The following is a 27,395-nucleotide window of genomic DNA, read 5'->3' on the forward strand; positions in this document are numbered from 1 at the left end:
GAAATTGGGATGGAAAAGTTTCCAGTTTGAAATCCAAAATACAAAAAATGATGGATTGATTAATGTTTGCCACTTCTCTCCCAGAGGTCCACTCTCCCAGAGGTCACTCCAGTGACTGCTGACTGCAAGCTGAGCTCTTTGATAACCGCCAGTTTACCCCTAAGAAAAAAAGAACTCTGGCATTCAGTCTCGGCTCAAGGGCAGCAACTTAAAGTGGAAACAGTTACAAAATTAAGAGTATATTTTATTAAAAAGAAAAACTGAAAGGCAACAGGTGAGATATGGTGAGCGTGTGCAGCTGAAAAGTGATCGCCTTAGGCCTCTTAAATGAGGCCTTTAATTCACATGGTCTCAGGTGTGGTTGGTTGAGGTGATTAGTGGCAGTGCAAGTGTTTGGCTTGTGCTTAATTAGGTTTAAGAGTGAAGTAGAGGTGCAGAGGGGTGTAACAGTGGTGTAATCTGCAAAATTTACGATGCTGCTTCTGCCCTGGGAGGATAAACAGTCATTAAGAGGAAGCACAGCAGGATGATTGAGAACCTTCACAGACATTTACTCTGTTATTATCATTTTCTGTGAAGTAAATGCATGGAAAAGGAAATTAGTTCACGTTAGTTTTAGTTAATTAAAAACCTTTAATTTCTACCTTACCAGAAGAAAAGTTGTCAAGCCCAGGCCTTTCATTGTGCATGAACTCCTGTCAGGCTGCTGCTGCCCTCTGCTGACAAACCTGCAGCTCACTGAGTTCACTGTGACCCCTGCTGCAGTGTCACACAGTGAACAGTAAAATGTAAGGGTGACAAAATAATAATAATAAAATGAAATAAAAAATACACCAATAATAAAGATAATAATACTTTGATTACACACACACATATATATATATAAATGTTTCTCTAGGTTTGATGCATCCCTTCGTTCACACACTCGAAGCAGTGGGCTGCCACCTGTGCAGTGCCCAGGGAACTGACTGGGGTTTTAGTTAAGGTGTGCAATGTAGTGATCAGTGTGACCTCCAGTAGATAAGAAAGGCTTGAAGTTCTGTCTGAGCTGTGAGCTCCTCTGCAGATGCTGAACTAAACACACAAAAATGCCAGTGTTCTCACTTACTGACAATTCTCACCACAGGTGCCTCCTCAGCCATGGTAGCAGGCTGGGGATCGACCCTGTGACCCTTTGTTCCCAAAGCTGCTGAGCCAGGCAGTGGTGGATGATCTGTTCAGGAGTCTGACGGCTTGTTCGTGGGTCTTGTTATCCTTGAATCGACAGCTCCCAAAAATCAGAGCAGGTACAGTATTATTTCATGTATTCTGTTTTAGATAAAAACTTGCGCCCTCTCTCTCCAGTCTTTGTGGATGTTATGGTCTCCCTCCTGCACACAGCTGCACCTCATCATCTGATTTGTTGATCTGCAAGGGTATCAGAAATGGTACATGTAAAAAAAAAAAAAAAAAAAAGATTAGTGCAAAACTCCTTTTCGAGCTTTGGAAAGTATTTTAACATAAATAATAACCAGTATAGCACTGAAAGGAGCTAAAAGTAGACATTTACCCTCAGAAACAAGGCATAAAGTAACGAAATAACTTTGATTACAGCAACAAAGAGGCCATCTGAATGTGGATTCATTCACTAACAACAAAGTCTTTTAAAAGTAATTTATTGTTGATCTTTACCAAAACATTGCTGATGTGGCTGAATGACTGGACTGACTTTAATGTTAATGTTAACGTTTAAATGCCTCATAAATGACAGTATCATTGGACCAAACCTTATATTTTATGAATGCGGGACCTCCTCATCAACAATAACAGTGCATAACACTCGTCAAGGCTGTAGTTGCTCCTGATGTTTGGTTGGATTATGTCAAAAACTGATTTTTAACCAGACCAGATTTGTGCAGATCGACAAACGTTTTCAGGTTTTATTCCACGGGGCGTGCTTTGTTGCTCACTATTCCCTCTTTCACGCTGCCATGTAGTCCCTGTAAGGACAGGGATGTGCTAGCGTGGGACTTTAGTAGCTTATTCCATAAACGAGGATTAGGATTAACCACGATCACGGCCAGATTAACCCACTAGGGGGCTCTTTAATTTAAATGAGATATGAAAATATGGTCTGGAAACACGTTTGTAAATCACAATCTTATGGGACTCCTTCTAGAGCTCAAACCACAGCTAACAGATCAAATAAACTATTACATGAGACTGAAAATTACACCGCCTGTGTGTCTCCATCTGGAAGTGAGATTCCTCTGTAATTTTTTCAGTTCATTTAAGAGAACGTTGCAGATTTATAAAAGTACACATTATTAAGATTTTAAATGAAACCCCCGTAGCTTCAGAAATGCTACAACAGACCAGCAGCATGTGCTCAGATCAGCACTTAGTTGATACTCACCAACCACAAGAGGGCAACAGAAACTAAAGCATATATAATACGTGAAGCCGCTCTGTGCCCCGTGGGATTTAACACTAAATGCATTTGAGATGTTTGAGACAGTGTGCACAGACTCTGGTCTTTAAACCACATCTGGACGAAGCCTTATCGCCTATGACAGTGCAGTTTATTCTCTAATGCTGGAATGTGTGTGGTGTGCATGTCAGATGTGTGTCTGTAAATATACAACTATTTAATTTTTATAGTTCTGGCATCAGATAGTCATGATGAGTCTTTCTTATAATACTTCAGCTCACTCTTTTTGTGTTACTTAGAGTTACCTACATTTTGGAGGCAGAGGAGCTTTTCCACTCATGCAATCATAGACAACAATTAGATCATATTAGTTGCTATTACTGGCTTTGCATTTCATTCAGTTACTGTTGACCAAAAGCTGCCCCACTGATCAAAAGTTTGGTCATTTGTTCCAACCGATAAGAGTTGCGCCAGAGCGTCTTGGGGATCGGGACCGAAGTCCGCGTTCTGAGGTTGCCTGCATTTCCCCCACATAAATGAGGAGAAAGGTAACATATCAGCGGGCCCTCGACACTTCCTATTTAAATCCTGCATGTCCACGGGGACCGTGCGGTGCGCTTTACTATCGGTGGGCGGAGTCTGGAGGGAGTGGGCCTGGCCGGCGCTTTTAATACAGATGCGCCCGTCCGTGCGCCCTGCGTTCAGCGGCGAGCGGACACGGCAGAGAGGGGCAGAGACACACCGGACGGCACCATGACTGCACCCAGCAACACCTACGACGTTATCGTTGTCGGAGCGGGAATATCAGGTAGGCTGGGAAAGTTCATTTATCCCGCGGCGGTCTGCGCATTTCCAGCGGGGAGAGTGCGGATTGAATCCATGCAGCCGCGCAGCGTCCGTAGAGGAGGCAGATGCGCATTGTGTAAGGTGACTAAAGACAACTGTTGCGCTTGAACAGCCCGTGTGTCGTGGCGTAGAAGTGTTGCAGTCTCTCTTTGGAGCGGATTGTGCAGCAGATGAGAATTATAGAGACTTTTATTTTGCGGATCGAGCCGTTTCCCCTTCTCTTCTCTCAGTTCCTCCGCCTTGGCGTCTCTTCCGTGAGGCTCCCTCTTCCCCTGTATCACCGCCGCAGCAGCAGCAGCAGGAGTGCATGTTAAGTAACAGCTAATCAGCCGGACCATATCTAGTATTACATAAGAGGAAGTGCAGGGTCTGGTGAATGATTGTTGGATGCGCATATGCAGGGCTCATATGTCATTTAAGTCGCTTCACGTTAAATCTGCATGTTTTCTTTTTCCTGTGATGCTGAGGATGAAGTGCAGCGGCCATGGAGAATTACATCTGCCTCAGCGTTAGTTGGACTGATGCATGATGTAAGGGGTGGCACACTCTTGATGTTTGTGCAATAGCACAGCACATGGAGGCTGATTATTGGCAGAAATACTTTTAATCAGTAAAACTCTGAAAAAGAAGAGAGGTCAGGGAAATGTGAATTGATTGTGCAATTCTTGTGAGATGCTTGTGAGAAGGTTTTATCCTGTGCGGAGACCCTGTAGAGGGCAAGACTCCCGAATGTGATCCCGAGATGTAATGCTGCAGCCTCTATTTCTTTTTTTGGCTGCACTGCAACCTTAATTTGAGCTTTGGTTTAATAGTGCATGACCTCCTCTCATTTGTGCAAACATCGAGTTGCTGATTGAGGTGTCAGAGCGACTAATCTGAGTCCCCGTGGTTCTTGGCTGAGTGCTCCTTCAGCCACACAACCATTATGACAGATAATGAGCACTCAGACTCTCAGGTGCAAAGTGGAGGCAGAGGATTTGTTGCCTTCTCTCTGTTAGCCTGACAGCTCTGTCGACCGCTTGCCTGACTGCACGGTCGGTGAGGAATTTAGGTCACTGTCAGTTCAAATACCAGTCCAACGAGGCAAACAAATGCTACGGTGAAAAGGAAAAAAGAAAAAGTTGATTTGATAACACTTGGAGACCCCTCTGGCTTTCTCCGGCTCCTCCTCTCTGTGTCACATTAGGCCCCTGTAATTTCTGCATTTATTTATCCTGCTGCCCTTTACACGCTCACAGCGAGGCCCACATGTAACAATCACTGTCCAATCAGAGGACACAAGAAGCACGAGACAGAGAGGCTCCTTACTACCCTTGCGCCTTTCTGTCCTGAGATGTGTGTTTGTCTGTAAACACAATTGTCACCTTCCAGCCTGACAGCCACCGACCAGCGTGGGGGAGGGCGTGGACTCTCAGGGGAGCAGCCAGCAATTTCCAAGAAAACGCTTGTGACAGCCCGCTATCAAACCAGGAGCAAGGAGGATGCCGAGGACAAGGGGGTGGGGGGAGTCAGAGGAGCAGAAGACAGAAATAATAGGGAGAAGAAGGAGGGAGCCACTTCCTCTTCTTGTTTTGCCTCTGCAGCTGTGAGGATGGGAAATGTTAAGAGACAAACCGAGAAAAGGAGGAAGGAAGCAGAGATAAGGGTGTCTGAGAATTTGGGAAGGGGGAAATGCGGTAATAGTGAGGGGGTTGAATGGGGAACTAGAGGTGGCTGGGAAACTGGAAAGCAGAGAAAACATGTGAGTGCAAAAGTTAAGTGGTGCATGAGGATTGTTTCTCTTGAGCTGACTTCAAGTTGTTATGCAGAGCAGAGCAGAGCAGAGCAGAAGTTATCTCTCAATAAACTGTGCAGTCAATGATTTAGAGAACTTGGCTGCACTTGCAGGGTTGAAGGCCCATAAACTCTGCTGGATTCTGTGTCAGCAGTAAAGTTAAATGACTATTAAATTACAACATGTGCAGTAGAACGTAGAGGTCAGGTCAAAGCTCTTGAGGATGCTTTCCGTCTCTGCTTTGTGAAATTTTCTAAAAGCACGTTTACCTTTCACATTTCATTGACTGTTAATGAACAAATCAATGTCTTTCACAGAGACCTGGGATTTTACTCTTAATTCTTTATTCTGTCTTCACTGTCTGCATTGTTTCATAATGTCTGCATCAGACTTCATGTAGCTCCATGGTCCTGGAGGAGCGTCCTATGTGCCACACTTGCTAAATATAGTTAAAATGACATTTAAAGGCCTTAAGCCTTGACCTTTCACAAGCATATGATGGTTCACAGCAGAACGTGAACACAGAAAGTGTCATTTTTACCTCTAGATAAATGTGTCTTGTTGCTTGATACCTCTCAAGCCCCACAGCCCGAGCATGTTGCGTGGTTTTAAGGCTTTTTACTTTTAAATAATGGATTATTGAGTTTTTTCATTTGAGTGCAGCATCATTCGAGCCTGCAACACACACCACACCAGACAGAGGAAGGCGTAGAAATGGAAGTAGAGCTGCTTTCCTGCAGCTTGCATGCTGGGAAACAGGCCAGTGGCACATTCTGTCAAGGCTCATCAAGCAATACGTTAAAGAATATGGGAACTGGTAGAGCTGGGCCGCTTTATGTTTTTCTTTCAGTGCACTTGAAAGATTATTTTTAATGTAGATGTGTTGTTTTTAGTTTTTTATGTCTTAAAGAACCTATAATGTATTATTTGTAATACCAGTGAAAAGCCCTGAATGTGTAGTTCCATCCACAACATCGCAACGAGAGGAGGATCATGCTGTTAGAGAAGCAGATATTTTCCACAGGAGCTGTTAGAAGCGAAAATAAAGTGCATGGACATAAACACAGCTCCATGTAATTGTATTGATGAGCTATAAATAAGCAGCCATTAGCTAAATTAACATATTAAGTTGAAAATAGGAAAATATATGAACATTTTTTGAAGGCGTAGGATTCAGGATCTCGGTTAGAGTTCAGGTTTGGTGAAGATTGGGAAGTGGTACCTGGGCTTAGAGTAACAACACATTAAGTCTACAGGTGATGAATAAGTCATCTGAATATAACTTGCTGCAGTTGTAAGTGTGCGCTATATGGGGCCACTTTTTGAGAGGAATGCAAAAAATTTAAATTGTAATTGAATCCTGCAGGTTTCCCTATGCACCGCTGTGCTATTTTAAGCAGTGACAGAAAAATCTCCATCAATAATCAAGGTAAATAAAGACTGGTTGAGGAAATGCATAACTTGATTCAGTGTGGGTACTTATACCTCAACATGATTGCATTGTCAATAAACCATGTTATTGACAGATTCACACACAGATGGAAAATTATATACATATACATGGTCTAGTAATTGAATCTATAGCAATGTATAGTGATCAGCCATAACATTAAAAACACTGACAGGGGAAGTAAACAACATTGAACATTAACAATTCAGTGTTCTGCTGGGAAACTGGCATTCATTCATGTAGATGTTACTTGTACCACCCACCTAGACCAGACCAGGCATCTCCACCCCATAGCAATGACACTCCTTGAGGGCAGCAGACATCTCCAGCAGGATGCAGCCTATTTACAGTTTAAGACCAACTAAAATAACACAAGGTGTTGATCTGGCCTCCAAATTCACTAGATTCCAAACTGATCAAGTATCTGTGGGATAATTCACAGAGGCCCCTCCCCTTAACCAACCACCAACCACCCCTACTAATAGCACTGGTACCAGACACCACAGGGCACCTGTTTCGGAGGCACAAGGGAGACCTACACAATATTAGGAAGGTGGTCATAAGGTTATGCCTGATCTGTGTATATATTTTTATCATCCGGTTTAAAAGAACAAAATTTTAAAGTAACTAGTAACTCCAATAAATAGATGTTGTGGAGTACAATTCTACTTTTCCAGTTTTTATCTTTGAAAGGCTTATAAACTTCAGGTCTATTTTTGTAACAATCATCTTTGCCTGGGCTCTCAGCTGCACCTGTTGAGCCTTCTCTGTTCTTCTGGGTCATCATTAAATGTGAAAGCTCCTGCAGCAGCGTCAACCCTTGTCACACGTCTGACAAGTTGTCTAAATACTATCGACATGGCTGCAATCATAGATCACCACTTTCTCTGTCCAGCTGTGCAAACAAGAGGAGCTGTTGCCTGAGCTGCCAAATACAATCATTAGCTGGACAGCTAATGTTTCCATATGTAATGTGCTTGCATTGGGCGCTCCAGGCAAAGCCATGAGAAATGCGACCATAATCTCAGCTGTGTCAATCTTATAAATTATGGCAATGATTGTATGAAAAGCACATGTGACTGTGATGATGGATGTTTGCACAACTGGAAGAAGTCCTCGTTTCCATCTATGATATTCTAAATGAAGTGATTTCAGGCAGGTGCTCTGGTGGAAATGTTCCCACTCTCTACACTCTGTTCAGTGTTTGCCTGCCAAAATTATTTTTCAGGCTTTGTCAGAGTGATTCTCGTGTTTAATGTTTGCATGGAGGGAAAATACAACAGTAAAATGATTGACTAGAATCACACTGCAGCTGTTTATGGTGGAAAGGATGAGATATACACCAAATATTTAACCTAGAGCAGTCAGACTCAAATCCTATTAGATTATATCTCTTCATACAATTGAACAGTCCTCCAACCAATCAGCCATTTGTTGTAAACTAATTCAACTCCACAGTCAGATGACATATGAAGCTTTACAGCATTTCCACCAGACCGCAAACTGTATAGCTTAGAATAAAGACTATAGGACAGAGATAAAAAGCTCATCTAAAGCTTACTTGTATGCACATATCTCTTTCATTTGTGAGTAAAAGGACAATTAGCTGTTTTATGATGGGTTATGTGCTGTCTCTTTTCTAGAACCTGTAATTTATTGGAGTTAGAAAAGATTTCTGCAAATCAAAACATGTAGAATTAGCATCTAGTTTAATGTGACTTTTAGACTTTCTCCAGTGTTTTAATAGGGGCCATAATTCCCCTCCTTTTTGTATTTTATTCTTCTGTTGTTTGTAAAGTTTTATTTTGTGTCCTGTTAATAGTTAGCAAAATTTCAGATTGGAATTGACTTGAATCATTTGCAGGTTCAACCACGTCGGCAGCAAAAGAAGTAAAATAAGAATTGTATTCTTCTAAAAGTCACATGTGCAAAGTTAGCACATTATGACTTTCTTGGTGCTGCAAAGTATTCTGAAATGAAATGAACCAGAGTGGCGAACGGTGGCGATGGAATATAAGGTGTCATATATAATAAATATAATATAAATGGTAAATAGTATGAGGTCAGAATGAATCACCACAGGGAATTGAGATTTGCCTTTCTTGTTTTCATGCAACGATTGCTGTCATTTCTTTGAGTTGGACAGGTAGGAAGTTTCAGTTTGTATTATACTATACTCTCGATAATAAAAGTCATCAGAGTGTAGATTTGAAGTTTTTTGCGGTAGTAATCTACAGTCTATCTCCCATTTAAAACGCCATGAAATTAGTTTTTAGCTTTTAATTAGTTTAGTTAGTTTTTACTTTTTTTCTTCACTTAGAACTAATTGACAATTTCTGAACTACAGGTTGCATAGAACAAGCAACTCGGCATAAAACAGTATTATCTGCATAGAGAGGAATTTCGCAATCAGACACAGTGGAGATTGGTATTTTAATCTATTGTATATGCTGTAAAGAGCAACCCCCAGAATGAATCATTCCATGATATTGACAATATTAAAATATTGAACAGAACAAACAACTCAGTATAAAACACTATCATCTGCATAGAGTGGCTGTAACATTTACTGTCATGTCACCATCAGGAGACAAGAATATCCCCTTGTAACAGTAAAATCTGCGTTGAGAGAAATTTTGCAATAAGACACAGGAAATGGTAGTTAAATACATATGGTCAGTAGGAAAGGGTCCGGAATGAATCCCTGGGAAACACCCTTGGTAACATCTGGAATTCAGATTTACCTGCCTTAGCTGAAACAGGATAACTTCTGCAAAATAACTCAAAGGTTTTAGATGACATTCTAGAAATGGAGGTATAATGTTGATGCTTTTATATTTAAACCAATAATTAAATAATCCAAGAATAAAATAGTAGCAGACTGGTCTCTTACCCTATATTCAAACGTAATTATCTTTCACATCCAAACTCTTTAGAGTATTATCCAGCAAATGAAGTCATTTGATAAAATATCCAGAAAAAATGTAACAGTACAGGCAGGAGGAAAGGAACAAAAAATTGTTTATATTATTCTTCTGTCTGCTTTTTGTTATATCTATCTGTCTGTCCAGATCTCAAGCTAATTGCTTGTCAATATTGCCTCTCAGTTTGCTGCCAGTAAACAGCCAATCAGTGTCTGCATGTTGAGAACATGAGACGGGGAAAATGTGATTGCTGCAAGTTTCGTAAATGTCTCTGTCCTGCGGATCAATACGGAGCCATTTAGGGCCCCTGGTTCAAGAGGCTCACTTGTCACTCAGCCGCTATTGGATTTTGTGTTTGTGTTCCTGTGAGAAGAACACACACAGACACATCGAGAAAATAAAATGTCACACGCTGACAGCTTTAGATCTCTTGACAGAAGGTGGAAGCCTTGTAATATACTAGTAAATATTCTCCTCTCCTCTCCTTGTGACTCCTCTTGCAAAAATCATGTTGTTAAGGTAAATGGCAGCTTGAAAATATATTATAATAATATAAAATAGAAAATAAATTAATATAAAATAATATTTAGAGAATTTCATCTCTGGATTTTAAAATTAGACCCATCACCCAAAAACTACAATTTAAAGGAATAGTTAAACATTTTGAAAAGAGCCTTGCAGAAGCAATCAAAAAAGCCACTCAGACTTGGACAACTGGACAGTTTTTAACAATGTTTCACCACTCATATAAGAAGCTTCATTCTGACGAGTAACACCCACAGATGTTCCTATTTAAACCTCAACTCTTCCACCAGCCTTTAAATACAAAATATTTTACATTGGTCAATACAGAAATCCCCATCAATTCAGAGCTTTAATGTCAAAATAACCAGCTCCACATTTAACCAATTACAATAAAAAGAAACTTTCAGAACACAATTCAAGGGTGATGTGTGATTCAGGGAACAGTTTTAATGTTCTTGATCTAAACTGGACTCAAATGGACTAGAATGTATGTTAATGTTGTAAATTGAAAAAAATAATAAATGTAAATAAATGTAAATTGTCTATAGGACAGTGTTACATGTTAATCGTGACTTCTTTTCAATTAGGGAGCAACGGTGGCAGGAAGACCTAGCTACAATTTTTAACATTTTACTAGTTTTGCTTGGAGGAAAAAAAAAAACATTTGGGGGTTACCTTGGCAACCAGAGAAGGAAATCCCTAGAGACCAGTGTCCTTTACAAAGATTTCATCAAAAGTGAGACTTAGTTTAGCATTTAGTCTGGAAACAGTAGAACACAGTTAGCCTGCATCCTAAAACACAATGCTAAGTTAAGCTAAGCTGTTAGCTGTAGCTTAATATTTAACAAACAGGAACTAAAATGATATTCCTCTTTGCATCTAAGTTTTAAAAAAGAATGCTTCTTTATATTTTATCATGTACAGATAAGAACACAGTCTGCAAAGGTCTGTTTGTGATCTAAGAAGAGATGTGTGCACCTGTGGCGTATATTTTGAATGACAATAAAGTTCGATCTATCAATGTAAAGGCGTGGTGGATTTGGAGCTGAAGGTGCACGTCAGCCTTCATCAGCTGTCTTTCTCTTTCTTAAGGCCACTGGTGAGATTTAGACTATTAGAGCTGGGAAACACTGGGGGACAAAAGATGGCAAGAGCAATTTGGACGTGAAAAGACAAATGACAGGTGGTTAACCAGGGGTGGAATGAGGCAAGAGGGGGCTAATGGAAAGTAGGGAGCAGCAAAGACGGCAGTGCTGTTAATAATGTGATTAATAAGACACACGCTCCCACCTACTGACGGCAAACTTTTTTTTTTTTATTATCTCCAAGTGTTCTGTATAATGGAGTGGTGTGTTCATGTGAAATTACATAGGGAAAGATTTAGTTCAAGAGCAGTGGGAGACCAGTGGAGGGGAGTGGTGGTATACAAATACACGTTGTTCCTGCCAAGTGGCTCCATCTTAACAATTACTGTTGTCAAGGAAACTGTGTCTATCCCCGGCGCAGAGGTCACAGGACGAAGAGAAGCTCTTGTGTGTGTTTGCTCTAAATCGACTGCGACTTTCTGGAAAGCTCCAAAAACTGACTCCTGACTAACTGACTGTGGCACAGCTTCATGTCTCACACATAAAATAATTGTGCCTCTGAACCTATGGCGGATAAAAAGCTTTTCAGGCCATCCAAACAATTAGGTCAACTAGAGCCTCAAGGTGCTGCAGTAGAGAGAAGAGGAGAGGAGAAAGATAAAAATGAGATGACTTAGATGAGAACAGACAAAACTGAACGTTAACATCACATCATTTTAAATCCGATCTGAGGAAAAAACAAGTGTAGGTAGGTATGTTTAATAATAATGCACACTCTTCTATGGAAATGAAAAAGATGTAATGATACAAAATGACTGCACAAAAGGTGAATTATTAGCAGCTCGGTGAACTTTGCGTTTAATGAGTGCGTCTCTGTTTTTTGTATTTTCTTGACTTCTGCCTGACGCTGTGTACATTATACCCTTATACACCTGCATATATTTGCGCTCGTTATTTGTAGATGGAGACTTTTCTCTCTCAATGTCCCGCTGTGGGAACCTAGTATAAATGTACAAATTCAGTCAACCTCACTCATCACATCTCCTCCCTTCTCTTGTCTGATCCCTCCTTAAATGCATATGCACAAAGCTGAGGCCTGAATGAACATCAGCTGTGCCTCAGATGACAGGAAGACTGCGCTTCAAGGCGGCTGCATCTGTTTGATAAATATCAGGGATGTCTTTAGGTGCAGAAAGCCTCGAACAGCACAGGAAATCTGGCTGAGAGTGGAGAGGAGGAGGAGGAGGAGGCGGAAGAGAGATCTCTGTTTTGTGGCTTTGATTCCTCAAGGTTTCCACCAAAGACTGTCTGACCTTTTTCCCCTGCTTGTAACACCTTCATGCATATTTTCATGCATGGGAAATGGAAAAACTTAAGCCTATTTAAAGAATAGGATTTTCTGGCTCCCATACAAACATTGCAGCCTTGTTACTCCCTCCCCTCCTTTACTAGTGCACTCTGCCACCAGGATGCAGCCTGACACAGAAACACACACAGTTTAGGAACAACTCAAAAAACATGAAGAACAGCACAAGGTGTTGACCTGGCCTCCAAATTCACTAGATCCCAAACTGATCAAGTATCTGTGAGATGATCCACAGAGACCCCTCCCCTCAACCTATAGGACCCAAAGGCCCCCAGACACCACAGGACACCCTCAGAAGGCCCATGTCCATTCTCTGATCTGTCACAACTGTTTTAGAGGCACAAGGGAGAGCTAGACAACATTAGGAAGGTGGTGAAACGATTTGCAAGAAGTAGCAATGAGGATGTATATATATGTAATCTAGATCTAGATCTATGTAAAAACGAACCAGACTTGCAAAATTGCAAAAAACTAACAAAAAAAAAAAAAAAAATTAACTCAACTACCAAATGTCTTTTACTCCTTTTTTAAAACCATCTGTCTTCTTTGGCTAAAATGTTTAGCCAGACCCTAGTCATGTGCAACACCCACAGATGTTCCCAATAATACCCAAATCTCCCCACTGGTCATTCCAACCAGGAGTAGCTGCTTGAATGAAACGCCTTCAAGTCCAGTCACCTTTTATTTAGCTTTGTTTTCAGATATATCATAAATCATTTTAATATTCCTACTCACACAGTGTCACATGTTCTTTTTAGCTAGCTTTGGCACAAGCTGGTTTTCAATCTCCTCACTCTCCTATTTTTCTCTGTTTTTGTTTCATGGTGGGGCGGTGGGGGGGCTAAACAACAAGTGAAAGCTCAGTCTGAAACCTCAGAAGTAGTGATTTACACAAAAGCTTTTTGATGGAAAAAAAAAGGAGTGAAGCCTCAATTAGGATAAACAAGCTCTCTGATCAAAGCCTTATCTGCCAGGAAGCTCCTTCTCGCAGTGATTGCTGTGGGCATAAACAAGAGATACAGACAGATGCTCTTTGTTTTCAAAGACAGGCACTGACCTTTTGAGCCGAGCGCAGGTAATAGCATCAATTTAAGAGGAGGGGGAGGAGGAGGAGGGGGCAGGAAGATTTGTGAGCCTCCTCTGGTCAGAGCTGGTGCTTTCTCCAAAGGCCTGCAGGTCGGGCATTTTTGCACAGGGAGGAGGCTGAAGTTGGCTAATGCAAAACAAACATAATTTAAACTGATCTAAACCCTGTTGGCTTCAGTAGAGCTTGGCAGGTTTTGGAAGGAAGGACAGTGAAAGGGTAAAGAGAGTGAAAGGGATCAGGTTGGTTGTCACACCTTTACCGTGTGGGTAAGACCGGGAGTACCAACTCATATGCAGTTGTAATTTTTTGATAAAAGCATAATGATTAACTTTATTTATATCTTTACAACTGCTCATTGCAAGTTGAGGAGGAGCAGGAGGCAGAAAGATTTGTGAGCGTCCTCTGGTCAGAGCTGGTGCTTTCTCCAAAGACCTACAGGCTGGACATGTTTGTACAGGGAGAGGAGTCTACAGTTGGGTAATGCAGAACAAACAGCGCTTAAACTTATATAAACCCCGCTTGCTTCAGTAGAGCTTAGCGGGTTTTGGAAGGAAGGAGAGCAAGAGGGCGAAGATGGTGAGGAAGGGCGGGAATTTAGGCACAAGGCCAGGAAAACATTTGTACAGATGTTAGCGTCTGCTGAGTGTAGAGCGATGAGATATTTCTGCTGTAACAAGTCACCTCCTGCTTTTGAGATCTGCGTTTGTTGGTTTTGGCTCAGTTTAAAAAAAACGAATATGTTTTTTTGTTTTTTGTTTTCTGCGTCTCTTGTTTCAAGCACTCATCTAAAGGAAACATTAACGCTGCAGCTCTCAAGAAAGACTCTCTCCTGCTCCGTAAAGACACTGAATAAAGAATAAAACCGGTTTCTCAGTTAGCTGTAGAATTGCTCATCTGGACTTTCAGTTGTAAAGAGTTTGGACGTAGCAAGAGTTATTTCCATTGGCCCCAGGTTCATGAGGAGTACACCTGTGTATTTATCTGGTCCTTTGATTAAAAAAGTGAGATGCTATTAAATTGGTTCATGCAGGTGTAAAGTTCGTCATTAGGCAGAAGACAATGTAGTTTAATGACATGACATGAGAATATTTGACACGTTTGAAATATTGTTTGAAATCTTGAGAACATATTGGTGATTGAATTGTAATCTATTAGGTGCTTGTTAATGCTTGTAATGAATGTGAAGTTTATGTGTCCACATTCATCATGTCAGCAGTTAGTGGTACCTTCTAAGTTTTATATAAACAACACTCCCTGCATATCTGTGTTTTCAATCCTGCTGCTAATATTTTTTAGTGCTGCATGCTAATCCTCTACATATGTATGTGTGTGTGAGAGAGCTCATTCATGTCTCACTGAATTAAAGTGCCACAGATGAAGTCGGCATGGTAAAAGGTCTGTCAGTGAGTTAGTCCGTCGTTTCTCCTCACATGAACAGCAGGTCAGCTGGTTCCTGGTTTGTTGTCGAGATGTTTCTCTCTGTCTGAAAAGATTTCCAACTCCCCCTGCTGTCCCCATCTGTACTGCAGCTTCTTCTGGTCATTCAAGAACCAAATGTCATTTAAAACAATCCAACCTAAAACCATAAAAGTAAATTAATCAAAGAGGCATAACTATAAAAATAAAGCTTCATATTTCTTGCCAGCTTTTCCATGTTACCTAAAAAGGAATCATAGCTTCACATAGACATGATTAAATGCTTCAAAGTTTCACAGACCTGCTCCTCCTCCCATGTGTCTTTACTCTCTTGTCTGTTTCCATGTCCATCTACAGGTTTGAGTGCAGCGAAGCTGTTGAAGGCCAGTGGCCTGAACCCTGTAGTCTTGGAGGCCAGGGATCGAGTTGGTGGTCGCACCTTCACCGTGCGGGTAAGACCAGGATTACAATGCATATACAGTAGCAATTTCATAATAAGAGTATAATAATTAACTTTATTTATATCTTTACAACCTTGACCTAAAATACTAGCCTAAATAATTATCAGAACAGAGAGAAAAATACCTGTGCATGCAAACAAATACATTTCCACAGTCCCCAGAGGGCATGTATCGGTTCCCAACAGAGACTCCAGACCAACTTTCTGACACATTAGAAATTGTGAGTGTGGAAATTCATCTGGCTTCAAGCCTACCAAAATGTAGCTCAACTTTGAAATAAACAAGAGCAAACAATATACTTGTCAGTTTCATTTTTAAAGATGCAAAAACTTAGCATACAGAACAAGGAAGAGGAGGAAATTAAAACACAAATAGAACAAAGAGCAGTTCTGATAATGTTTTGGCTAATATGGGGGAAATGTCTGATGAGCATGAGAGTAAGAGGCCTGACTAATGCCAGCATACAGCATTATTTAAAATGTGGATTTTCATTCAAAAGTACGAAGGAATTGAATCAATAAAGATCCTTTTTTTTAAGTATACAAATGAAAAGGGGTAGACTGTGGTAGTAGGTAAGTCAATTAAAGGTATCCACAAACCTCTCTGTGTCCTTAGAAGTAAGACAAGCTGTTCTAATTGAGGATTGGCAAATGCATACAAAGTTCCTGTCTTTGGTTTTATGTTTTTGAATAGTGTGGTAATCTGGAGTTCTTATTGTTTTTTGGCCACACATCATGGCCTCGATTCTCATGAAAGATTTTAATCGGCCTCAAGAACTATGTACAGTTGAATGTCGTGTGTATGGTAGTGAAAATCAGAGCTGTCAAAATGGATTAGACCCCTGGAGTTAACATGTAAATATTGAAAAGCTGTGGATCCAAGACAGAGCCTTGTAGTACTCCACAGTGTGACTATTCTTTTGTATGTTTTTGTATCTGCACTTATTTATTGATGTGTTTGTTTTTGTTTTCAGAACAAGGAGACCAAGTGGGTCGACTTAGGTGGGGCATACATCGGACCGACTCAGAACCGCATCCTTCGACTGGCCAAAGAGTATGACGTGAAGACCTACAAAGTCAACGAGCAGGAGAGTCTGGTGCATTACGTCAATGTGAGTTTTACTGCCTTTTTTCCTGCCTCATTTTGACAGATTATTTTGAACTCCAATCTGTGTCTGTTTTAGTCTTCTGGCATCTTTCCAGAAGGGCAATGAACCACTGATGTATATATTTATCAAGTGGACTTAGTCTCCCATGAGAGAGTTCATGATTTACAACATCTGATTTGTCACCCTTAGCGAACCCTTATGCTGGTTACTTTTTTTTACTGTTTTTTACTTCAGTTTCAACAAACTTCATCCTGCACTCCACATGACATTTGTTGCAGATGCAGACCTGACTTTTAGTAGGTATGGCATTAGGGTGTAGCCCTCAGTTATGCTGAGGCAGAACAATTAAATCCAGCTTAAGGCTTTTCCTTTACACTCTACCTGAAAGGGACTTTGCGTATTTGATCTTTTTCTCAAAGCTGCATAAGACAGCTTTGATCCAATGTTTAGTTCCCTCTGAAAACCTCACGTGCATCTTCTAAAGATCTACATCAGTGTTGCTCCCAGCACTTTTAAAAAAGCACACTGTCTACTTTTTAAATCACTTATTCATTTGGTATGATTTATTTCTAGACCTTACATATCAGGTAAATGCATAAAAGCAGTCCTCAATGCCTCCTTCATACCTTTTTGTGATTGCCTTTTCCACCTGTATCAACAATGTTATGCTAGCTAGGTTTAACAGTTATTTAAAAGCTGCTCGGATGGAGACTAAGCAAAACTCACACTGAGGAAGTCTGTGTTGCCTGGCAACAGAAAGTTGTTAGTGGGAGCCTATAACTTGAGGGAAGGGTCCTCTGTGGATCAACCCACAGTCAATTTAGACACCTTGTGCTGTTCATTGTTTTTTGAGTTGTTCCTAAATCTGCTGGGGATGGCTGCTGCTCCAAAGAGTGTAACTACTATGGGGTGGGGTGTCTGGTGTGGTCTAGGTGGGTGCTAAGTAACATCCACATGAATGAATACCAGCATACACTGAATTGTCACAAGACAGTCAATGATATTTACTTCTCCTGTAAGTGGTTTTAATGTTGTGGTTGATCAGTGTATATTCTCTCGAACCTACTCTGCTCAAGTGTGCTGCATCTCTAATAAGACCGTAGCTCTGTCTAGCAGCCACTTAACAGGAAGGCAGAGAAATAGCCCACTAAAGAGAAACCCTGTGGCCATGTAATTTTTGACAAAGCATTCACACCTTTCTATTTGGGGAATGTTTGTCATTTAAAATGTGGTTTAAAATGGCAGCAATTTGTCACCATTTGGCTGATGGAGGTGTAGCACTGAAACATTGCAAGAAGTTTTGCAACTTTTGATCTAAACTCACGCTATAGATGTGTAGTGTTTCTCTACTCAGAGAAGGCCATGGTAATTCCCGTCCTTTCCCGTGACTTCCTGCATGTCTACTGAGCAGCCAGCATCCCATTCTCCTGTCCAGCATTAGTGACTGGAGATGCTAATCTTTGCCTGAGGGGGTTAAGTAATGCAGTTTCTCTTCTCTCTGAGTGGTTAAAAGGCAAACAAAGAGGGAAGGAAGAGGCACTGAGGCCATTTTTCTTTGTTCTTGTTATTCTTTGTTCCATATCTCATTAGTGTGGGCGCACCACTGTCCTTAACACAGTTGTGTTCCTCTACCTGATTTAATTTGCCATAGCTGCCATGTACCCTGGTCAAACTGGTTCTACTGTAAATCAGTGGCCTGCCTAGTAGAGCTGGCAGCTGTTTCATGTGTATAGTGTGGATGGAGGGAGCCTACCTCCATGTGGGCCGTGGTCTGGTCATTGAATCATGAATTCAGATCAACTTTAAGCTAACACATAGAGGCAAACACACTTTCACTGCATTAAATGGAAAGTTATTTCTCACGTCCACCATCCACACTCATGGATGAGACAAAATATTGCAAACATGATAATAAAGTGCTGTTCTACTAAACATCAAATACTAAGCTGAATGAGAACCTATTAAGGATTGCATACAGATTTCTATTCCTGATATCCTTCAGAGGCTACAAACTGATTATCACTATCCACAGTAAGTATTTACTGTAGCAGAGGTGAGCATGTTCAGAGAGTTATTGCTTTCAGCTCTTCAGGTTTAATTGACAAACGCTACTGATGATTTAGTCAGTTTACCAAAATAGCGGTTTTGAATTTCAATGTGGTGGTGGCACCAGCAGCTGCCATCTTGGCAGTGTCTGACTCCCACTTGTCACGCAAAACAGTCTTGCTCTTAAATTTTGAAATTTAAAAAAAAAATGGCAATGGAAACACCTACATTTCGAAAATCCTCTCAAATATCACTAAAACACTGTCACGCTCTCACGACGTGGTTTGTCAGACGTATCAAAATAAAAGTTTATCACGAAAGTGCAATGGAAACACGTTTTTCATATTTCCCCATCACAGGTGTCACTGTATGGTCACTCATGTGACCAGTTCATTTGAAGTTATTAATAATAATAATTTAATACAAGCTACACACAGATGTGAAAATACACAGTAATGTTCGAAAATAATTATTTACTCATCTATGTATAAATATGTGTTTATTGCACACTGTTCTGCACATTTTGATCATTTGCATGCACACCACAGTCCAGTCCAAAGTAAGTGTGTATGTAGGTGGATTTTGGGAGGGTTATTCTAAGAGACATCTGAGTGCTTTCAGGATGAACCTGGTTGCTCTACTCTGCCCTCCCAGAGGCTAGCCGTGAGAGCATCCACGGTGGAGGTGGGCGAGCCAGTCTTGGATGAGGTTGTGGGTTCTGGACAGGCAACAATTTTTATTGCAATGTCCTGCCCATAATTTCCAATAGGAAATGCTTCGTTAATGTAAAATGGATTTAATTTAACCTTATCCTCAAACACTCAGCTGATACCGTCCTCCTGTGGGATTCATTGGAAGACTCGATGTTCGGCCATACTGGATGTTAACTGAGAACAAACAGACCTCTGTGCTCTGATCAGTTTATGGTTGACATGTTGCTCAGTAACACAATATCCTCTGTATGTCTGATTTTGGTCCATTTATCCCAACAGCTGTTCTGCAGTCCACCTTAGCATCGTGTGTGTGTGTGTGTGTGTGTGTGTGTGTGTGTGTGTGTGTTTCTTTTGGCTCACTACCTCATCCTTAGCACCAATGTAGTATTGACTTGACCTAATTCAGCAGTGCTGTGAAATGTCACCAACATGACGTTGAGGTGCAGACAGTCAGTGGTTTAGTAAATGACTAAATGACTCACTGTTTGTGGGAGCTCCTGTGTCTCCGTAGCTACTATCTTTGCAAGATCCAGTTGAAGGCTGACGCTCATGCACCATTTAGTAGCTTCCTGGCTGGTTTCCATGGCAGCGTGCCTCGTCAAAAGCTGCTCTCCTCCATCAGTGTCAGACAGTGTGTTCGTCCGTGTGTTTGTTATGTGGTGGTGTGAGGAGGTAGCTCTGCTCCGCAGCTGACTCTGCAAAAACGTGAAACTCCATCCACCAAAGTAGAGTTGACTAAAAAGAAGTGACGTTATGGCTGAAAGTGCAACAATAATTTTTTTTGCTAAAACTTAGTTTTCAGTTTAAATGGTCAAAAGTAAGATTCCCAAGAGCCCAATGTAGAGTCTGCAACTTTCAAAAGCATCTGAAAGCTTTTTCCTTTGCAAACATCAAACCCTCATATTTCAGTATGTGGAATAAGCACTTGTTTGACATTCTTATCGGAGCTTACTAATTGGTCCTTATAATACTACCATTATCATTAAATCAATTAGTCATATATTTGTCCACCCATCCATCCATTTTTGTCAACTTATCTGAGGGAAGGTTGCGATGGCAACAGGCTAAGCAAGGAATTCCAGACGTCGCTCACCCCAGCAACACATTCCAGCTCTCCCTGTGGGATCCCGAGGGGCTTCCAGATGAGATCTGTAATCCCTCCAGCAAATTCTGGGCCTACCCCAGGGTCTTTTCCCCAGCTGGCTATGCTTGATAAATCTCCAAAAGGTAGGCAGCCAGAAGGCATCCTAACCATATAGTGGTCCAAAGTACATCCCTCCAGAAGTCAAAGCTCCTCACCTTATCTCAAAGACTAATAAATCTCCCTTCGGCCGCTTGTATCCATGATTTACACACAAAATATTTTAGGAACAACTCAAAAAACACGAGGAACAGCACAAGGTGTTGGCCTGGCCTCCGGATTCACTTGATCTCAACCTGATTAAATATCTGTGGAATGACCCACAGAGGCCCCTCCCCCACTACGGCCCCCACTAACAACATTCCATCACCAGACACCACAGGGCACCCTCAGAAGGCCCATGTCCATTCTCTGATGAGTCGCTGTTATGGAGACACAAGGAAAACCTACACACTATTAGGAAGGTGGTCATAATGTTATGCCTGATTGGTGCATACTGTTAAAGAAAAGATTTTAATGCACTAATTCATTCATGTTATCTGACTTTTCTGCTAAAGTGCTGAAGTATCAAATCAAATCAATTTTATTTATATAGCACCTTTCAAATTAATTGCAACCGAAGGTGCGTCACACATAGAACAAATACACAACAACAGTTGAATCCCTTTCGTGCACTCTTCCTCCAGCAGAATAAATGAACCTATATTTTGTCACGTGGTATTTCAAACATATATGTTGCTGTTGTCAGTATTACAGCTCTGTTTTATCTATAAGTAGCTTTGGATTAGCGAAGGAGCAATTACTCTAAACACAGTGTGAAGAACTTTCCTATCGATAGTGAACTTCCCAAGAGAGCAAAAGCGCTTGGGGGAAGACATTTACTCCGATCTAACCTGCATACATATCGGTGTCCACATTTCCTCACAGGATGGTAACCGGAGGAGTCGTATAGTAAACCAGCATGCGTCTAAGCCATTGTGTAATTAGGACTAGCTTTCAAGCAAGCCGCGTAGCTAATCAGCTTTGCCAAGGCAGGTTGTAATCCAAAAGGCCAGTGCTGGTTTCCCTTATCAGCAGACTGCTGGCTAACGGGCAGCTGCAGCTCTCAGCACTGGGTTTATTAATGAGGCATCACTATCAAGAGATAGAGGGGAAACAGGCTTTGATGAAATGCTGCGCCCGCTTATCAGAGATTGAGAAAAAGAGTGGGGTTATCCTTTTGCTCTTGCAGCTCCCCGTTTGCACATTCACAGGGAGAGTGGCTGAAGTATGTTAGCTACTAGAATTCCTAACATGCTTCATTGATATTCTCTGATAAGGATGTACTGTGCAGTGGTGGGTTTAGTTTGTCATATATAGTTGTAGATTTGCTCACAGAAACTCTTTCCACCCTTGAAGTTTCCTCTACAGACCAGACTGCATCATTTTTTCTATAATGTAATCACAGCCTGGTTCAGAAGGCTGCAGAGCGTAGAAAAAATAGATTTGCCTTGTTTTAGTTGCGTCAGATTTTGATTTAGAGTTGCAGATGAAAATATTTAGTTCAGGTTTTAGTAACATCAGCATGGACATTCTATTCTATGGAAGTAAAAAAAAATGGTAAAGTTTTCCAGATCTCGCTTTGGCCTGGTGATGTGTCATCTGATTCGTGGCTGTTGAGTTACTGAAAAAAATAGCCAGAGGAAGGATTGTTTAACTGGATGAAACATGTGATGTGATGACCTTTTAAAGTTGGAGAAAACACTTATAATTAAGATTTCTAGCATTTCTCACAGTTGATTTGCAACATCTTTTGTCATTTTAGTTCAATATAGTTTTTGCCAAACTGATAATAAGCAAGTACAATTTTACTTTGGTTGTAGCTCTTTCCTGAGATTAAACACTTGACTGGTGGCTGGTTACTGGACAGGAACTGTACACTTGGTCTATCGTGAGCTGTTTATCTTACAGATAATTCTCAGTATCGTCAGTCTCTTCCTGGTTGATCCTTGTCAATGTGGAAACAGATGTTGTGCCTCCCCTCCATTGCTCTCCTCCTTCTGTATTCACTCGGCCAGCATCACCATGGTGACAGGCCTGTTGCTTCACAGCAACGGTCAGTTCTGAGCAATGGGTACTGTAGGCTGTAAAACACATCCTCGCCCTGTCTGTCTATGTTGTAGTACAGTGAATTAATTCATAAAGATAAAGTGTCTTAATGGAAATAAAACGAATAGAAGAAATATCAAGCGAATCTGGGTTTAATGAAATTTTGCTTGTCTGTGGAGCATTTCAAACAATAAGATATTCTGCATGCATTTGGGAAGCCCTCCAACCAATCACAGTCATTTAAAAAAAAATTAAACTCAGTGGCGCCCCAAATCACATGTATAAATAAGTCACTGTTACTCAGCATCTCAACACCTTTAGGAGTTGATTGAACTATGATTGCTCCTGTTTTTCTCCTTGAGTCCCTCAAGGCTCAGTCCCAGGCCTCTTACTAATCTCTTTTATTAATTTTTGTTTTCATCTTCTCAAAAGATTCAAAGTTCAGACTAGTTTCCAGGCTATGATTAAAATGGAGCTTAAAATCTTAAAATTTTTTTTTTTTTTTTTTTATAAATATATACACATTTCCTCAGAATTCAGGGCCACACACACAACTTTGGAAGTGTTAACTCTCAGGTTTGTAGAGGTCAGTCCCCAGCTGAATCAGACAGATCTTAAACATTGAAAAGCAGTTCAGAAAACTGTATTTAATTCCTTCATTCATCGATTTTGTGTAGCCACCTGTACTCTGGAGAGCTGCGAGTGGTCTGGAGCCTATCCCAGCTGTCATTGGGCAAGAGGCAGGGTACACCCTATCTATTCCAGGGATAAGAGAGACAAACAACCATTCACACTCACACCTACAGCCAATCTAGAATCGCCAGCAAACCTAACGCATGCCTTTGGACGGTGGGAGGAAGCCAGACTAGATGCAGGGAGAACATGCAAGCTCCACACAGAAACTGTGAGCTTGCATCAGTGTACATGCATGAGCAGCATCTCTTAATACTTTTGGAAATATCAGACTTTAACTTGTACTCTGCAGGTTCATGAGAACTGGTGTAAGCCACCTTGAAGCCACCTCCCCAACTTTTATTTCTGTGTTTGTAACTCAGTTGGGCTGTTTGGAAAGGCCATGGACTGTGGACGCCCTTATCAAACTTGATGCCCTGAATCTCTGAATCGGTTATAAAATATTGCATAAGCTCTTTACTTGCTGTCTGCTCTCTGGATACTGTTCACAGTCATCCTGACTAAGCATATCTCAGCAGGCAAATGCTGACATTTCATTTTAAATTTGCCCCTGCTGCATGACTTTCTAAATTCAGATCAGTTTCAGAGTTAGCTGCTGTGTGAGATTGGATCCCTGCATTTATAATTAGTAGGAGTGATCAATACAAAGCTGCTAGTGTCAGCTGCGATATGATCTTTTGAATGATGACACATTGATTTTAAACATGAAAATTTGGCTATCTTTGGACCAAAATCAAATAAAAATCCTGTGTATTCAGCTTTATTTTATTTTATTTCACTTTATTTTTTCATTTATTCCTACTTTATTATTCAAAATTTATTTTATTTTGTTTCATTTCATTTGATGTGTGTGTGATATCTTAACTTTTATTTTATTTCATTTGTTTATTTGAGACAAACAACCAAAACAGCATCAGGGAAAATATGAGGAAAATGTGACATAATATATAATAATATATGGCATAATATAAAAATGGAAACATTTGTCTAATGACAATGATGAATTATATGTATATGTGTAGGTAATGGATGGTGGTATGCACACTCATACATAGACAAAAAGCAAAGAAGGTAAAATATATTATTAGAATTCTGTTAACTGAAGGTGTAAAATAAATTATGAACTAAAAGTAATATTTCTGTTGTTGTGTGTCCTTCAGGGAAAGTCTTACCCGTTCAAAGGCTCCTTCCCTCCCATGTGGAACCCCCTCGTGTTGTTGGACTTCAACAACCTCTGGAGGACAATGGACGAGATGGGAAAGGAGGTAAAACATGACTGCGTTTTCTTCTTTGCTTTCATTCCCCCTCTCTCTGCCTCATGTTGAAACCCCTTCCTGTAATTCAGATTCCCAGAGAGGCTCCCTGGAGAGCTCCCCATGCTGAGGAGTGGGACAAGATGACCATGCTGGAACTCTTTGAAAAAATCTGCTGGACAAGGTTAATCCAAAAAAAAAAAAACACACTGACCAGCTGCAAAATAGAAAATACTAAATAGTTGAAATGCTGCTTATGTATCAGACAAAACTGGCATTGTTTAGAGGTGATAATGATTTAGATGAAGTTTAAATAAAGTACTGCACAGCAAAACAGGTCATGTTTTGCTATGTGGACTGAAAAATAATGTAAAAGTCAGGTAAAAACAGAGTAATGTCGACAGCTCTGTGAGGCTGCAGTCAGATCTTGGTGCTTAGAGCTAAATGCTAACGTTATTGTTCTAAGATGTTGCAAGAGCATTTGAGAAATGTGCCTGGGACTACAGACTCACTTACAAATGTGCAAGAGTGGCTTGAATAAGCAGTTTCAGTGCATGACAGATTCAAATATAAGAATATATTGTTGAAACATATTAAAATAAAAAATAACAAGAGGCACTGCAGGGATGAGCAGGGACTTCCAAAAACAAGTGTGTGACAAGGTAGAATCCAAAAAGAATCCAGGAGAGATTACCAAAGAAAGAAATGAAGAAGCAGGACTATATGGACACATGCAGAACTAATGAGGATAAAAGACACATAGAACTAGCTTAGATAATACTGGATAAGAAAATATTTTTTTGTTTTTCATGCCTGCAATAACTCTTAGATTACACTAATCCATGCATTTAAAACCTTCCCACACAGACCTTGCATACTTCAAATCTTTCTGACACCAGAGTAGAGAGAAACATTCAAGAGCACAGCTACATTTCTTCTCTAGTGATGACTTTTCCTTTAACCCCTCTCTCACTGTCTCAGTACTGTCCGTCGCTTCGCCACGCTGTTTGTCAACGTGAACGTGACCTCTGAACCCCACGAGGTGTCGGCCTTGTGGTTCCTCTGGTATGTGAAGCAGTGCGGTGGAACCATGAGGATCTTCTCCACCACCAACGGTGGACAGGTGGGTCTGCACCGAAGCTGTTTTCCTGCAGCAAGTCGTTTGAAAAGTGCACGCAAAGAAAGAATAATTGATGTTGGCGTGGACTTCTTAACACCCAAACCGAACTTGGAGTAAAACAGCTGTACAGCTTTCCAAGAAAACCTCTCTGCAGAAAATACGCAGAGGGACGGAGGCCAGCGCAGGAGAGGGAGGTTTGCCAAGAAATTAAGATGGCCGTGTCCCACAGATACGCTTTCATGCAAGCACACCAGTGAGAGCTCCCTAAATCAGCCCAGCACATTTATACCTTACCCTGCTCCTCCCAATCAGCCCAGCATAATTGTGAGCCTGACAAAAGATGTTTTCTTGGAGAGAGGGAGCTGGGGTAGCACATTCTGCTGCCGTACTTTCTGCAGCCAAGTGGCCCTTGTTGCCATAGCCACTGCAGGCTGGGATTGTGTTTCGGTAACCAGATGACATTGCAGCCTACTCTGTGGTCATTTCCTGTTTACTTTACTCATACAGATTTACAGTACACACTGCACGTTTGGCAGCGTGTACCGTAAATCACTGTAACGAAGGGCACGTTTAGGCTGGTTAATGTTTGCAGAGACTGCCATGTAAAAGTTATCCAAATGCCACCAAGGAATTCACCCAATCTGTTTCTGATCGGGGAGACATGTTGACACTAACCTCATGGAAAAGGTCACTGATGATTTCATTTTGTGCATCAGAGCTTTGGCAGCTTTTAATCCCAGGCCTCCACTTCACAAACACACTTCTCTTTTGATTTAAGATGCTGATTTCTAGCGAATGAATGTGGGGTGGGTTGGGGCTAAGCGGTATGAAGCACCAGGATACATCAAACTAAATATAAACTGAGAACGTCTTGCACAAGCTCAATGAGATCTGCACAGTGCTAGTGACTGACCCTCTCGTCCAACCCTAAAGGAGAGGAAGTTTGTCGGTGGCTCCAGTCAGATCAGCGAGTGCATGGCCAGAGAGCTGGGCGAGCGAGTGAAGCTGCAGTCTCCGGTTTACAGGATCGACCAGACTGGAGACATGGTGGTGGTGGAAACAGTCGACAAACAGACCTACATGGTGAGTATGAAAAACCCACCAAAAAAGAATGAAAAGTGCGGTTAAAAAGTAAGAGGATGGATAATACATCTAACAAAGATCAACAAAAACTGAATTACCCTGAGATTGTCAAATTTACAAATTAGGGGTTTTAAACCCCGATTAGGGGAATTAAGCCAACTACTGCCAAACCAGTGACAGTGCAGAGGGATATAGCACTGCTCAAGGCCTGAAGCATTTAATCATTCCACGGTGCATCAAATTTGTCTCATGACACTTTGACTCAAATGGTCTAGGCTGGGGAACCACCGGACTAAACCAACTAAATATAAAATAATTAAAACCGGATGTTTCTTAATATTCCTAAGATTCATCATGAGACAAACTGACCACACTAGACTTGGTTGTGGTTAAGAAAGTTGTGAACTACTGCCAAAGAAAGAACAAATAAAATAACGTGATGCTAGTGGATGGATTTTTTTTTTAGCAATAAGTTCCTTTCAATTTAAGTCCGGCAACATTTTCATAATTAACTATTTTACTGTTACAGCATGTAATGGAAATGGGTTTGCAGCATTGTGTAGGGTGGAAGGAAGCCCCTTGTAGTTAAAAGTGTGGCAGTCCTCAGGGTCCTCGTGCTGGCCCCCGAGGGGGAGCAGAAATACATTTAATCTTTTACTGTCACAACATATTATTTATCATCATTTTCTTGTTTTCATATTTAGGAGAAGCATTTATGCTCTAGATGTGACATTTCGTCAAAGATTTGGTGAAGTCTGTTTAAAAATGAAGCTCATTCAGTCTAAAGCATCCTGGGAGTGTTGTTC

At 41.0% G+C, this 27,395-nt stretch overlaps 1 protein-coding gene across 1 annotated transcript in view; it reads left to right on the plus strand.

Moving 5' to 3' along the window:
* Nucleotides 1-3,031: 3,031 nt before the first annotated feature.
* mao (monoamine oxidase) overlaps nucleotides 3,032-27,395 on the plus strand; it is a 31,900-nt gene continuing 7,536 nt past the window's right edge. The window contains exons 1-7 of the mRNA XM_047600960.1: nucleotides 3,032-3,218; nucleotides 15,241-15,335; nucleotides 16,318-16,455; nucleotides 24,294-24,398; nucleotides 24,479-24,570; nucleotides 25,368-25,509; nucleotides 26,440-26,589. Of these exons, the coding sequence (XP_047456916.1) occupies nucleotides 3,164-3,218; nucleotides 15,241-15,335; nucleotides 16,318-16,455; nucleotides 24,294-24,398; nucleotides 24,479-24,570; nucleotides 25,368-25,509; nucleotides 26,440-26,589 (777 nt within the window). The 5' untranslated portion in view covers nucleotides 3,032-3,163. The remainder of the gene's footprint in view (nucleotides 3,219-15,240; nucleotides 15,336-16,317; nucleotides 16,456-24,293; nucleotides 24,399-24,478; nucleotides 24,571-25,367; nucleotides 25,510-26,439; nucleotides 26,590-27,395) is intronic.

The sequence above is a fragment of the Mugil cephalus genome, chromosome 12, assembly GCF_022458985.1.
Source record: "Mugil cephalus isolate CIBA_MC_2020 chromosome 12, CIBA_Mcephalus_1.1, whole genome shotgun sequence".
Taxonomy (NCBI): Eukaryota; Metazoa; Chordata; class Actinopteri; order Mugiliformes; family Mugilidae; genus Mugil; species Mugil cephalus.